The 14,270-nt window shown below is 54.9% G+C and overlaps 1 protein-coding gene across 7 annotated transcripts in view; it reads left to right on the forward strand.

The window, feature by feature from the left end:
- SEMA6C (semaphorin 6C) overlaps positions 1–13,099 on the forward strand; it is a 29,079-nt gene extending 15,980 nt beyond the window's left edge. For 3 of the 7 annotated variants that reach the window (XM_058439294.1, XM_032154702.2, XM_032154701.2), the window contains 18 exons: positions 127–298; positions 2,734–2,848; positions 3,123–3,186; positions 3,343–3,399; positions 4,085–4,186; positions 4,410–4,500; positions 4,711–4,830; positions 5,014–5,102; positions 5,748–5,965; positions 6,247–6,378; positions 6,663–6,815; positions 7,062–7,235; positions 7,517–7,663; positions 7,950–8,027; positions 8,152–8,207; positions 8,379–8,423; positions 8,769–8,864; positions 9,308–10,456. In XM_058439294.1, coding sequence (XP_058295277.1) covers positions 181–298; positions 2,734–2,848; positions 3,123–3,186; positions 3,343–3,399; positions 4,085–4,186; positions 4,410–4,500; positions 4,711–4,830; positions 5,014–5,102; positions 5,748–5,965; positions 6,247–6,378; positions 6,663–6,815; positions 7,062–7,235; positions 7,517–7,663; positions 7,950–8,027; positions 8,152–8,207; positions 8,379–8,423; positions 8,769–8,864; positions 9,308–10,341 — 2,889 coding nt within the window. In that variant the 5' untranslated portion in view covers positions 127–180 and the 3' untranslated portion in view covers positions 10,342–10,456. Of the gene's footprint in view, positions 1–126; positions 299–2,733; positions 2,849–3,122; positions 3,187–3,342; positions 3,400–4,084; positions 4,187–4,409; positions 4,501–4,710; positions 4,831–5,013; positions 5,103–5,747; positions 5,966–6,246; positions 6,379–6,662; positions 6,816–7,061; positions 7,236–7,516; positions 7,664–7,949; positions 8,028–8,151; positions 8,208–8,378; positions 8,424–8,768; positions 8,865–9,307 lie in introns of all 7 variants that reach the window. The other 4 variants (XM_032154700.2, XM_032154704.2, XM_032154703.2 and 1 more) reach the window with 4 other exon arrangements.
- Positions 13,100–14,270: the final 1,171 nt, after the last annotated feature.

Raw genomic sequence — 14,270 nt, forward strand, 5'->3', positions numbered from 1 at the left:
AGAGAGGGTTCTTTTCCCCCACCCCACAGGGTCTTCTGGGGATAGACCAGGAGAGGAGCCTGCTGGCTTGTGTCAGGGTAGAGGGAACTTGGCTCCTCCCCTACTTTTCCCTGTCTCCCCTTTCAGGGCCGGCTTATGGGTGAGGGGGCACCCCCTGGGGCCTGAGCTGCCCCGCACAGGATGCCCCGTGCCCCCCACTTCATGCCCTTGCTGCTACTGCTGCTGCTGCTCTCACTTCCCCGCAATAAGGCCGCCTTTCCCCAGGACCCCCTCCCTCTGTTGATCTCTGACCTTCAAGGTGAGTGCCCAGTACCTACCTTGCCCCATCTCTGTGAACAATTAGAGACTGAGACCCCCTGTGTGGGAGGCAAGGTGCAGGAAGGCTCCCAGCCTCAAGGAAGCTAACAGCCAGACCAGCAAAAAGAAGCAAACAGGTAGAGTGAGCTGACACCTCCTGCCAGCTGCTTCTCATCCCTGGGCCTGGTTTCTTCACTTAGAGGCAGCATCGCATGGAGGTTAAGAATACGGACTCTCCAGGAGATTGAGACCATCCTGGCTAACATGGTGAAACAACCTTTCTTTGTCTCAGTCTCCTCAGCTGTAAAATGAATATAATAGTATTCTGAGCCAGTGGTGGGTACTCAGGAGGCTGAGGCAGGAAGATCACTTGAGCCCAGGATGTAGTGCTCTGTGATGGCGCCTGTGAATAGCCACTGCAGTCCAGCCTGGGCAACACAGCCAGAGTCATCCCACCCTGCAACCCCGTACCCCATCTCTTTAAAAAAAAAAAAAAAGTCAGCCAGGCACGGTGGCTCACGCCTGTAATCCCAGCACTTTGGGAGGCCAAGGTGGGCAGATCACCTGAGGTAGGGAGTTCGAGACCTGCCTGGCTAACATGGTGGAACCCCGTTTCTACTAAAAATACAAAAAATTAGCCAGGCTTGGTGGCATGTGCCTGTAACCCCAGCTACTCGGGAGGCTGAGGCAGGAGAATTGCTTGAACCCAGGAGGCGGAGGTTGCAGTGAGCAGAGATCGTGCCATTTCACTCCAGCTTGGGCAACGAGAGTTAAGCTCCATCTAAAAAAAACAAAAAACAAAACAGTCTTCTACCTCATGGAATTATTTAGGGATTAAATGAGGTTATACATGTAAAGTGCTGAGAACACTGTATGGCACAAAGTAAATGCTTTATATGTGTTTGCTGTTATTCTTAGCTACATAGAGAAGGTCTAATACTAGTTCAGTGGTTCCCAACACCTCTTACTCGCCTCGCTACCACTGGTACCACCAATAAGCCCACCATGATAGAAAGCATAAACCCACTTTTTCTGAGAAGAACCTTTATCTATTTGCAGTTCCTGTTATATTTGTAGGATTTAGAGTAATTTTAAGGATAGAGGAACTGCAGTTGGGTTACTGGGAGTAATTGTTGAGGGATATATAAGAATAGCAAACACTCCTATGTGCTAGAAGCAGCTCCAAGCACATTATAATTTTTTTTTTTTTTTTTGAGATGGAGTCTTGCACTGTTGCCCAGGCTGGAGTGCAGTGGCACGATCTCGGCTCACTGCAAGCTCTGCCTCCTGGGTTCACGCCATTCTCCTGCCTCAGCCTCCCGAGTAGCTGGGACTACAGGTGCCCGCCACCACGCCTGGCTAATTTTGTTTTTGTATTTTTCGTAGAGATGGGGTTTCACCGTGTTAGCCAGGATGGTCTCGATTTCCTGACCTTGTGATCTGCCCGCCTCGGCCTCCCAAAGTGCTGGGATTACAGGTGTGAGCCACCGCTCCCAGCAGAGCACATTATAAATGTTAAATCATTTATCCCTGAACTCTGGCTATCCTTTGACCACTGATGACTGTGGTTTCCACCATGATCAGGCCAGGTGGATGCTGGAGGTCAGGTGGTCAGAGGAGGCAGAAACCTCGGAGGGCTGGCCGGGCGCGGTGGCTCATGCCTGTAATCCCAGCACTTTGGGAGGCCGAGGCGGGCGGATCACGAGGTCAGGAGATCGAGACCATCCTGGCTAACACAGCGAAACCCCGTATCTGCTAAAAATACAAAAAATTAGCCGGGCATGGTGGCGGGCGCCTGTTGTCCCAGCTACTCAGGAGGCTGAGGCAGGAGAATGGCGTGAACCTGGGAGGCGGAGCTTGCAGTGAGCCGAGATCACGCCACTGCATTCCAGCCTGGGCGACAGAGCGAGACTCCATCTCAAAAAAAAAAAAAAAAAAGAAATCTTGGAGGGCTGAGGTGGCCTATGAAGAGCCTTGAGGGGAGGGTGCAGAGGGCTGGGAGAAACGGAGTGAATAAATGCTCCAGAAAGACAGTGCACAAGGTGGGAGTGAAAGGAAATTGCTAGCCCTAAGGCAGTTCCAAGAAGGGACTAGGCTCAACTCTGGAGGCAGACAGACCTGGATCTGAATCCTGATACCTGCCACTTCCCAGCTAAATGAGCAAATTCCTAAATGGCCTCTAGCCTCAGGCTCCTCATCTGTAAAATGGGGCCAAAGCTACCTCATAGGACCATGTATTAAATAAGACAATGCGTGTAAAGTGCTAACACTGTGTTTGGCAGAGATTAAGTACCCAGTGTTATTGGTATTAAGAATAGCTTTTGGGCACTCTAACCTCACACATCCACTGTGTCCACTGCTGGGTTTCATCTGATTGGAGAGGGTGTTGGGGAAGTTTGTGGTATTCTCAGAACCCTATCTCTCTGTGTCCTCTAGGTACTTCCCCATCATCCTGGTTTCGGGGCCTGGAGGATGATGCTGTGGCTGCAGAACTTGGGCTGGACTTTCAGAAATTCCTGACCTTGAACCGGACCTTGCTAGTGGCTGCCCGGTAAACTGGCCGTGGCACAGTTGTGGGGCAGACATGCATGCTCCTGGGCAGACATGGGACCTGTATGGCCACTGTAGCATCTTGCAGGGGACACATGCAGGTGCACGAGCCACAGGGTGTGGACATGCTTGGACCCAGAGCACAAATGCGAAGGCATGGAGGAAGGGGGAAGGGGAGGGCCAAAAGGTCTGCACTGTTTGTCCCTGAACAGCTGACTGTGGGTAAGGTGGGGTGCCTTGACTAGGCTCTGACCCCTCCTTACCTACCCCTTCAGGGATCACGTTTTCTCCTTCGATCTTCAAGCCCAAGAAGAAGGGGAGGGGCTGGTGCCCAACAAGGTGAGGGGCTGTGTGGGATGAGGTGCAGATGTGGAGATGAGGCTGGGAAAGGTCAATGGGGGTCAGGTGGGTGGGAAGAAGAATCCAAAAGGAGCCATAATGTGAGGAGGGAACCCAGTTGCCCCATGATTTTCCCTCTTCAACTTATCCCTTCAGTATCTAACATGGAGAAGCCAAGATGTGGAGAACTGTGCTGTACGGGGAAAGCTGACGGTAAGGAGTGAGACGAGAATGTGGAGGGAAGGAGAGGACTACTTTGCCCCCAGTCTCTGTCCAACTGGTCCTCTACTATGCCCAATTTCCTTCATACTTTTTCCATCCCAGGCCACAGGGGAAAATGAGAAGGAAAGAGAATTCCTGATTTTCAGTTTCTCTTACATGCCTCACAGAAAAGAAAAGTGAGGCTCAGAGAGGCCAAACGATTTGCAGAAGGCCAGAGGGCCGGCAAACAGCTTATTTGGGACTTTATCTCACATTGCTCTGTTGGGCTCAAGAGGAGTAGCCCACCTTTCTTTTTCTTTTCTTTTTTTTTTTTTTGAGACGGAGTCTCAGTCTGTCGCCCAGACTGGAGTGCAATGGCACGATCTCGGCTCACTGCAACCTCCGCCTCCATGGTTCAAGCATTTCTCCTGCCTCAGCCTCCCAAGTAGCTGGGATTACAGGCGCATGCTGCTACACCCAGCTAATTTTTTGTATTTTAGTAGAAATGGGATTTCACCGTGTTGCCCAGGCTGGTCTTGAACTCCTGAGCTCAGGCAACCTGCCCACCTTGGCCTCCCAAAGTGCTAGGATTACAGGCATGAGCCACCGCGCCCGCCCTGTAAGCCTACCTTTCTATTACCTCCTGTTCTCAGTCCCAGGACCCTCTGTCACTGACTTAGAATTTTGGGTTCTCTAGGACGAGTGCTACAACTATATTCGTGTTCTTGTTCCCTGGGACTCCCAGACGCTCCTTGCCTGTGGAACGAACTCATTCAGCCCTGTGTGCCGCAGCTATGGGGTACAAAAGAGAGTGTGGGGGTTAGGATGGAAGTTGGGGGGACCCCAAGATGGGCTATCGGTTTGATGGGAAAGGACCAGGGACTGGGGTTGGGGAATGGGAGTGCCTAGAATGCAAAGGTCCAGAGGGGCTGGGGAGGAGGCAACGGGACATGAGGGAATAGGCTATAGAACCAGACTCCAAGACCCTAAAGGTTCTAGGCATCTGCTCCCTCTGCCCCCAGATAACTTCGCTGCAGCAGGAGGGTGAGGAACTGAGTGGGCAGGCTCGATGCCCCTTTGATGCCACCCAATCCAACGTGGCCATCTTTGCAGGTGTGCAACTGGGCATGTGAGAAGAAAGCATGTGGCTGGAGGGAGCTCCCACCTTAGCTCCTCTCCCAGTGGGTCTTTCCCCCATTCCCCTGAGTGGAGGGTTGAAGTAGGGGCCAGGGCCAGGCCTAGGTAGGGGTGCAGGAGGCCCAAGAAGAGGCAGGCTACAGATCCCTGAGCCCTCCCCTGACCCCACTCCACCCATCCCTCCAGAGGGCAGCCTGTACTCAGCCACAGCTGCGGATTTCCAGGCCAGTGATGCTGTAGTTTACAGAAGCCTTGGGCCCCAGCCCCCACTCCGCTCTGCCAAGTACGACTCCAAGTGGCTCCGAGGTCAGGGCGGGCCTGGGGAAAGGAGACTGTTATTGGGGAGGAGGCACAGAGGGAGGACCGTGGCGGGAAGCAGGCAAATGGTGTGGTAGTGTGTATGTATGCAGTGGGGAGAGCGGTGTGGGGCCAGGAGCTTCTGAGCAGGTACAGATACTCTATACCCTTTCCTGTCATTCCCCATCTTAGAGCCACACTTTGTCCATGCCTTGGAGCATGGAGACCATGTCTACTTCTTCTTCCGCGAGGTCTCTGTGGAGGATGCTCGGCTGGGGAGGGTAAGGAGGTGGGCATCAGGGTGGGTAGCTGGAGGGTTCTGCTGGATCCTGAGGAGCCAGTCTGAGTGGGAGGAGAGCTCCTGACCATAATCTCCACAAAGCAATCCCCTGGACTCTCACCCCTCAACTTGGAATAGCCCCAAGCCCTCTGCCCCCACATCCTGCTTGTCCCTCACCCTTGACCCAAGTTGACCTACCATGCCACGCCCTTCATTCACTGTGCCCCTCACATTGCTCCCTTGGTGCTCTTTTTTTTTTTTTTTTTTTTTTTTTTGAGACGGAGTCTCGCTCTGTCGCCCAGGCTGGAGTGCAGTGGTGTGATCTTGGCTCACTGCAAGCTACGCCTCCTGGGTTCATGCCATTCTCCTGCCTCAGCCTCCCGAGTAGCTGGGACTCCAGGTGCCCACCACCACGCCCAGCTAATTTGTTTGTATTTTTAGTAGAGACGGGTTTTCACCGTGTTAGCCAGCATGGTCTTGATCTCCTGACCTCCTGATCCACCCAACTCAGCCTCCCAAAGTGTTGGGATTACAGGCGTGAGCCACTGCGCCCAGCCCCTTAGTGCTCTTCACTCACCACACTCCTTGCACGCAGCTGGCCCTGTGGGTCTGTCTCACCATTGTCTACTCCACTCTCCTCCCCTAGGTGCAGTTCTCCCGTGTAGCCCGAGTATGTAAACGTGACATGGGCGGCTCGCCTCGGGCCTTGGACCGCCACTGGACATCCTTCCTGAAGCTGCGGCTCAACTGCTCTGTCCCTGGGGACTCTACTTTCTATTTTGACGTTTTACAGGCCTTGACTGGGCCTGTGAACCTGCATGGCCGCTCTGCTCTCTTTGGGGTCTTCACCACCCAGACCAATAGGTTGGTACTAGGCTGACTAGTGTGACCCGATCTGTCCCCTGCCACACCAGCCTCCAAACTCCCCTTTCACAGCCTACTGATGGGGCAGTTAAGGGAACCTCCGAGCAAAGCCAGTTTGCTGTGTTGCCCACCATTTTTTCTCCTAGTGTGGCACCCAGTGGCTGCCCCACCTCCTCAGTCTCTACCTCTTAACGTGGTATGAAGGGTGCCACCACTTCTTCCTGGGGGAAGTTGTGCAGTTCCTTTCAGCACCTATCCTGCATCTTTTCTGGCTCCTCCAGCATCCCTGGCTCTGCCGTCTGCGCCTTCTACCTGGATGAGATTGAGCGTGGGTTTGAGGGCAAGTTCAAGGAGCAGAGGAGTCTGGATGGGGCCTGGACTCCTGTGTCTGAAGACAGAGTCCCCTCACCCAGGTACCCAGGATGGAGTGGTTTTTGTGGGGGCAGCAGCAAGCAGCGTCTGCCCCCAAGATGGGATTGTGAGGAGGTAGTGAGATGTCCAAGGCCTCAGGGTGGGAGCTATAGTGGGGTGGCAGTGGGGCCAAAGAGCTGCGGCAGTGAAGGGGAACAGTGCTATGAGTGTCTGTGTGGAGGAGGAGCAAGGCTTTCCAGTCAGGTTTGGGAGCAGTAGGGGGCACAGAGCTTAACTAAGCTCCAGCTCCCAGTCCCAAGGCAGCTCCTTCTCATTCACCCACCAGGCCAGGATCTTGTGCAGGAGTAGGGGGAGCTGCCTTGTTCTCCTCTTCTCGAGACCTCCCTGATGATGTCCTGACCTTCATCAAGGCTCACCCGCTGCTGGACCCCGCTGTACCACCTGCCACCCATCAGCCTCTACTCACTCTCACTAGCAGGTATGGGGCTGAAAAACACTGACTACTGCCTCCCTGTTCTCAGCCACCCTCCTCTTTCTTTGACCCAACAAGGTAAACCGCATTGGTGTGAGGAAGAACTTGGGAAAGCAGAAGGGAGAGAGCTAAGAAGGGAACCCTGGGGCCTGGGGGAAGGGCACAGGCACAGCTACCAGAACAGCTGGGCTCTCCCTGAAATGTTCAGGTTTCTGCTAGACAGGTTCCCTGACCTGAAGCTCTTTCCTCCAGGGCCCTACTGACCCAAGTAGCTGTGGATGGCATGGCTGGTCCCCACAGTAACATCACAGTCATGTTCCTTGGCTCCAATGATGGGACAGTGCTGAAGGTGCTGCCCCCAGGTGGGCGATCCAGGGGACCTGAGCCCATCCTCCTGGAAGAGATTGATGCCTACAGCCCTGCCCGGTGAGGCCTTTGGAGGGCAGGCCCCCTGCAGAGCAGGGATGGGATGGAAGGTAGCAGCTGCAGATATGGGAATAGGTTGGAAACATCAACATTGGCTTTTGCAGGGTGGGAGCTCTGGGCTAGACAGGCTTGGCGAGAAGACTGGACAGTGTGGTAGGGCGGGGCAGCTCCATGGGTTCTGCTCAGTTGCTTGTGCACCTCCCCGCTTTCTGTTCTTCCACTCACTCAGGGAAAAGGTAGCCTCAACTGTCCATCTCTGGTTCCTTCTGGCCTCACCCTAGGTGCAGTGGGAAGCGGACCGCCCAAACAGCACGACGGATCATAGGGCTGGAGCTGGACACTGAGGGTCACAGGCTCTTTGTGGCTTTTTCTGGCTGTATTGTCTACCTCCCTCTCAGCCGGTGTGCCCGGCATGGGGCCTGTCAGAGGTGAGAGGGGCCTGAGGCCAGGCCCTGTGTGGGCAAGCTCCCCGGCCAGCAAGAGCACAGAAACACAGGTCTTTAGGGTGGCAGGAAAACACAGGGGATGGCTGCGGGGTGCCTAGGTACCTCAAGCATTCTGAAGGTGGGCAGAAACCAGGGTGTGGAGAGACTGAGGTGGACAGGAGAGAATGAGGCTGGGAGCCTCCTGTAAGCCAGGGTGGGAAGAGGCAGCAGAATGGAAAGTGACTGGGGTAGAAAGGGATCCAGCCTCACACACCTCCGTTTTCCCTAGGAGCTGTTTGGCTTCTCAGGACCCATACTGTGGATGGCATAGCTCTAGGGGCTGTGTGGACATCAGGGGACCTGGTGGGTAAGTGATGGGTCCTTGGGTTTCCTGAGCATAAATTCCCCACCAATAAGAGAGCAAGCTGAGGGCCAGAGTGGGAGATAGGGACAGGGTACAGAATTCTAGAGCCACTTCGTTTTCCTCCTAGGACTGATGTGGATCAGGCTGGGAACCAGGAATCCATGGAGCATGGTGACTGCCAAGGTAAACAGAAGAGGTGGCTGCGGTTGCAGCCAAAGCTGCACATGGCCATGATGGCCACAGACACCATCCCAGGCTTGGGCTTTTGTCCTCTCCTTCTGTGGCACAGTCACCCCATCAGTTCTTCATGAAGCTTCTCTTTCGCCCCATCTTCACCCTGTCCCTTCTTCATAGACGGAGCTACTGGGAGTCAGGCTGGCCCTGGGGATTCTGCTTATGGTGAGTCCTCTTGTCCCAATCTCACCTTCCCTTGCTCAGCCCACATAACTGAGTGTGTGTCCTGTGGCAGCAGCAGAGCAGCATTCTGAATACCCTGGGAGTATCGGAAAAGGGTCGGCATCCTCCAGATACCCAGCATGTAGCTCAGTACTTGGCACACAGTAGGGTACTTTTTGAACAAATAAATCAATGTCCTGCATGATGAGCCCTTCCCCAGGCCCAGAAGAAACTAGAGGCTGGCGTTCTGGACTCCTGGGTTCCACAGGAGGGAGGAAGGACCCCTGGAAGGGTGTCAGGGGTAGAGATCAAGAGCCTCACTGGCTCTGACCTGGTCTCTGCCACCAGTGCTTCCGGGTCCTGGCCCTTCCCCTGGGACCCCCAGTCCCCCCAGTGATGCCCACCCCCGGCCCCAGTCTTCCACACTTGGACCTCACACTCGGGGTAAGGGGGCTACTTGGGAGGGACAGGAGTGAAGTGTGGGGCTGCTGATTCTCGGAGCGTTCTAAGCCCCTCACTGACTGGTGTTTGGTGCTCACTAACGCCTGTTTGGAGCCTCCCCTCCCCAGAATTGGGCATCCCAGCCCCGAATCCTCCTGCACGAGCAGTTTTTGGCAGTTGCTCTTGGCATGGCTACAGGGGCCAGAAGTGGGATGGGGAATCCCCAGGCCCAAGCTCTGGCCTGAGTGTGAGGGGGTAGTGCCTGGGCTGTATGCTGAGGAGTCAGGAGAGGTGACTCCTGAGGATGGTGGAGGCTGTAGGAGTGAGGCTGAGTAGCAGCGGGAGGGACGATGATGTCAGGCCTGGGAACTGCCGGCGCCTCTGGGCCTAGGTCCCCCGCACCGCCTCCCCTTGGCTGAGCCTCCCTCCTCCCTCTCGGTCGGCAGGCGTGCGCCGGGACCTGCCCCCAGCCTCAGCCTCCCGCTCCGTCCCCATCCCACTCCTCCTGGCCAGTGTGGCCGCAGCTTTTGCCCTGGGCGCCTCAGTCTCTGGCCTCCTGGTCTCCTGTGCTTGTCGCCGCGCCCACCGCCGTCGGGGCAAGGACATCGAGACTCCGGGGCTCCCGCGCCCTCTCTCCCTCCGCAGTTTGGCCCGGCTCCACGGTGGGGGCCCAGAGCCCCCGCCGCCCTCCAAGGACAGGGACGCGGTGCAGACGCCGCAGCTCTACACCACCTTCCTGCCGCCTCCGGAGGGCGTGCCCCGGCCGGAGCTGGCCTGCCTGCCCACCCCCGAGTCCACGCCGGAGCTGCCGGTCAAACACCTCCGCGCCGCCGGGGACTCCTGGGAGTGGAACCAGAACAGGAACAACGCCAAGGAGGGCCCGGGCCGCTCACGGGGCGGGCACGCGGCGGGCGGGCCCGCGCCCCGCGTGCTGGTGAGGCCGCCGCCGCCCGGCTGTCCCGGGCAGGCCGTGGAAGTCACCACCCTGGAGGAACTGCTGCGCTACCTGCACGGCCCGCAGCCGCCCAGAAAGGGGGCCGAGCCCCCCGCCCCTTTAACCTCTCGGGCGCTCCCGACGGAGCCCGCCCCCGCCCTCTTGGGCGGCCCCAGCCCCAGGCCCCACGAGTGCGCCCCGCCGCTGAGGCTGGACGTGCCCCCCGAAAGCAGGTGCGCCTCTACCCCCGCCCGGCCCGCGCTCTCCGCCCCCGCTCCCCGGCTGGGCGTCAGCGGAGGCCAGAGGTTGCCTTTCTCCGGCCACCGGGCCCCCCCTGCCCTGCTCACTCGAGTCCCCTCGGGAGGTCCCTCCAGGTACTCCGGGGGTCCCGAGAGGCACCTCCTGTACCTGGGCCGGCCCGAGGGCTACCGGGGCCGCGCCCAGAAAAGAGTGGACGTCGAGAAGCCCCAGTTGTCCCCGAAGCATCCCCTCGTCGGGCCCTCCTCCCGCCAGGCCGTCCCGAACGGCGGCCGTTTCAACTTTTAAAGGGAGCGGCCCATAGCCTCCAGCGTGGGGAGCGCCGGAGTCCTCTCGGCCGCGAGCTGGACGCTCTTCAGGACGTCTCACCGCCCCCTCGCCCCGCACCTCCAGCCTTCCCGACTCGCAGTCTCCCGAGGCCCCTTTTCGCCTCGGGTTTATTTATTGACTGTCTTTCCCCCTGTCCTCGAGAGAGGAGTGGGAGGTGAGAAGCCCATCCCCTCAGTGAGCCAGCATTTCGGGGGGAACTGGCAGACTCCCACTCCCCGCTCCCTTCCAGCCAAGCTGCCTTAACTCGCCCCTCGGGGCTCCCCGAGAGACTGTGCCCCGGGCGGGCCGCGCGCGCTGTGTCCAGAGTCCTCGGGCCTCCCGGGTCTGGGACGTGCCTCTCCTACTGTGTAGGAGCCTCCGCTTCCCAATACAGCCGTGTCTGCAGCCGCTGCCTGACTTTACTCGGGCGGGGGAGGGCGGCAGTCGGTCGGCTCGCTCTCTGCCTTCATCTGGGCCCTGGGCTCTCCCGGGTAATGGGATGGCTGCGGTCCCGCCGGGGGGCGGTCTGGAAAGGTTTCCTAAAGGAGACGAGCGAACTAATGGTGTCGAGGTGAGCCAGGGCCCGGGGGACCCCGGTAAAGTTTAGTTGAGGCTGGGGAAGGCCCTCGGAGCTCGTTTCCGGATCGAGGTAAGAGAGACTTTCTTAAAGGCCTAGTCTATGGGATGGGGCGGCGGAGGGAATTTTTTGAGAAATAAAATGAAGCTGCAGCGTACGTTACTTGAAGTTCCACATCAGAAAATCTTGTCCTGAGGAGAATTTGGCTGGAAGATTTTGGGTTGCATGAGGGGTAGGCTGCAAAAAACAGCAAAGTATTCGTCCCTGTTGGAGGCAAGGGTCTGCCCGCAGCTCTTACCTAAGGAGCGGCCCCCGCGGAGAGCGGGACGGGGGACGAGAGCGCGCGCGACGTCACACGCACGCTTAGCTACCCCCCAAGAAGCCGCCGCCGCGCTCAAGCTCCGTGCGCTCAGGACCAGGTAGCGTGTAGCTGTCGTGATGCTCCCTTTGCTGCGGTTGGGACTGGCTGCGGATACCTGTCCGTTATCCCCGGCACCAATGAGAGGGAGGAACAGGACCACCTGCACCGCCTACCACCCTCGCGCTAAGAACGCTTAAGGCCTAACGCAGGCGGCAGCTGGTGTGAATTTACAAATCAGGTTTTTCACTCCCGCGTGGCTGCAATGTCCACCCAGTTCGAGCCCCACATTCTCCCGCTGGCGCCGCCTGGGGGTCGGGCCAACTCTTGCTGCTAAGGAAGCCTCACCAGTCCCTTTCTCGTTTGCTACCTAAATGTCCTCGGCGGGAAACTGCTGAGAACAATTTGGGGAAGCCTGAATTTGTTCCTAGTTCCGCGCTTTATTACTTGTGATCATGACTGGTCAAAACTCCGCCCGAAGCCTCCATTTGTTCATCTGAAAAATGGGGTTGAGAAGCTCAAGTACTAGAATGTGAAAACGCTTTCTAAAGGCGAAGGCATGGTATCTCGAGAGACAGTAATTCCTTCAAACTCACGCATAGGCTATTCCTATTCCTAACTTTGCGATCTGCTTTCACTAGGCCTTTCCCTTTGTATCTTTATAATTTTCACCTATAGATTTTGCCCTCAGGGGGCCGGGCGCGGTGGCTCACGCTTGTAATCCCAGCACTTTGGGAGGCCGAGGCGGGCGGATCACGAGGTCAGGAGATCGAGACCACGGTGAAACCCCGTCTCTACTAAAAATACAAAAAATTAGCCGGGCGTGGTGGCGGGCGCCTGTAGTCCCAGCTACTCGGAGAGGCTGAGGCAGGAGAATGGCGCGAACCCGGGAGGCAGAGCTTGCACTGAGCCGAGATCGCGCCACTGCACTCCAGCCTGGGTGACAGAGCGAGACTCCATCTCAAAAAAAAAAAAAAAAAAAAAGATTTTACCCTCAGGGTTTTTTAATGCCCTCTGAACATTACTTCCATTTCAGTTAAGCTTGTCTGGCCAAATTTGGTTGTCCTCCAGAGTCTGACCTTTTTTTGCTTGGCGCTTGTTTCACCAGGTTGAAGTGGTCCTTTAGGTCTCAGTTTTTCGCGTATGGGGTGCCTTACTTAAACCAAGGTGCCTCGGGGCCAGTGCTAGTTTCCTAGATACTGCAGGAAAGCAAGCAAGGAAGGAGCAGAGAATCCAGTCACTTGACTTCATTATCCTCTTCAAACCGAAATTTTAAAGGAAGGACAAGGAAAAATTTCAAGGCTGCATGCAGCCTTTCACAGTCCTCTGAGGGACAAAACTCAAATATAGTTCTTGCCTTGAAGGTGGTCACAAACAAAAAGGGTAAATGATCCTAAGGTTTAAATATAGATCTAAAAGAGAGATACATACAATGGAAATTTAATCTTGTAATTCTTTGCGGGCAGCAGTAATTTATAGGTTAAAGTCCTGGTTGTAGTTTAATTATAAAATATGTTCTTTTATTAGTATTTATCACTATGGTGACTTCTTTAGCCAAAGAGTATCTAAACTGAACTCAGAGCTAACAGAACTATGTTGCAGTGAGAGCAACAGTCGTGGGTCTCTACCGCTTGTTTTCTATGTGACCTTGGCAATTCAACCAACATCTTTGAGGCTGTTTTTTTGGTAAGGAATGGAAAGAACATATGGCAACAGGGATTTGTAAAGAACCATAAAATATATATATTTAAATTAAGTGCTTTGTGGGAAAATTATTTGCCCAAAATAAAGCAGACTTCTACCAAGTATGCAGTTCATTAATACAGATACCTCTCCCTGATAGAGAGTAGTGAATAATAAATTAAGAGGATGAATTCAAGTAAATGATCCCTGACAATAGAAGGATAAATATGACCTCAAGGAACCTGCTAACACTCTTTTTTAAAAAATCGTATCATTAGCTCAGTTTTTGTCTTTAGGAAAACCAGAATGTGCCAACGGGAGGATAGCATCATCATCCTCAGGGATTTCTAAGCTGATTTCTCAGAGGCATCCTGGGAGGTTATGGAGAAACCAGGGCCCCAGCAGACAGAGTCCATCAGTTTGTGTAAGGCTTTGGGGACTTGAATCACAGAAGGTTCCACAGTCACAGAGCTTGAAAAGCTGCTCAGCATCTTGGGTTCTTTGGGGGCTAAGTCACAGGGGTCTGAGCTATTATTGTCTCTCAGGTTTTTAACTCCTTGATGTCACCGTCCCATCCATGAGAACCACACAGGTATGTGTCACTCTCTGCTACTTAAGCCAGCAGTTGACCCTTCAGAACTGTTGGCTCATAAGAATATAAGGTTATATCTATGAGAGTAAGGTTCAAGTATATGGATAAAATATGAAGCCTGTAAATCTAAAAGATCACTTACCTTTACCAGGTGTATCGGACAGGGTCCCAACAGGAAATAACATTCTCAAAATAATGAAGGGCTATTTTGAAAGGTATGGGCAAAGGATAGGTCAGTAACTGGAGGCTAATAACTATATTAGGCCTAAAAGGATAAAAGGAGTTATTGGTTTCTAGGTCCTGGAGCAGGAGAGTGCCTTGAGAGAAGCAGTGACTTTTTTTTTTTTTTTTTTTTTTTTGAGATAGAGTCGCTGGAGTGCAGTGGTGTGATCTTAGCTCACCAAAACCTCCGCCTCCCAGGTTCAAGTGATTTTCGTGCCTCAGCTTCCCGAGTAGCTGAGATTACAGGAGTGAACCACTGCACCTGGCAGATGTCAATACATTGACTTCAGTCTTTTCTCTTCCCCCAGTCTCCTGTCAGGGCTCCCTATTGGCTGAATCCAACTGGAGGCCAAAGCACAGGAAGCCCATTGATGTTCATATAGGTCAGTCTCCCAGGACAGAGAACAGGCTACAGAATAGAGGAGTGTAAGAAAGAAAGAAAACATCCAGCATACCTAGAGATGAAGACCCTATTC

Source organism: Hylobates moloch, unplaced genomic scaffold, assembly GCF_009828535.3.
Source record: "Hylobates moloch isolate HMO894 unplaced genomic scaffold, HMol_V3 SCAFFOLD_5, whole genome shotgun sequence".
In the NCBI taxonomy this organism is placed as follows: domain Eukaryota; kingdom Metazoa; phylum Chordata; class Mammalia; order Primates; family Hylobatidae; genus Hylobates; species Hylobates moloch.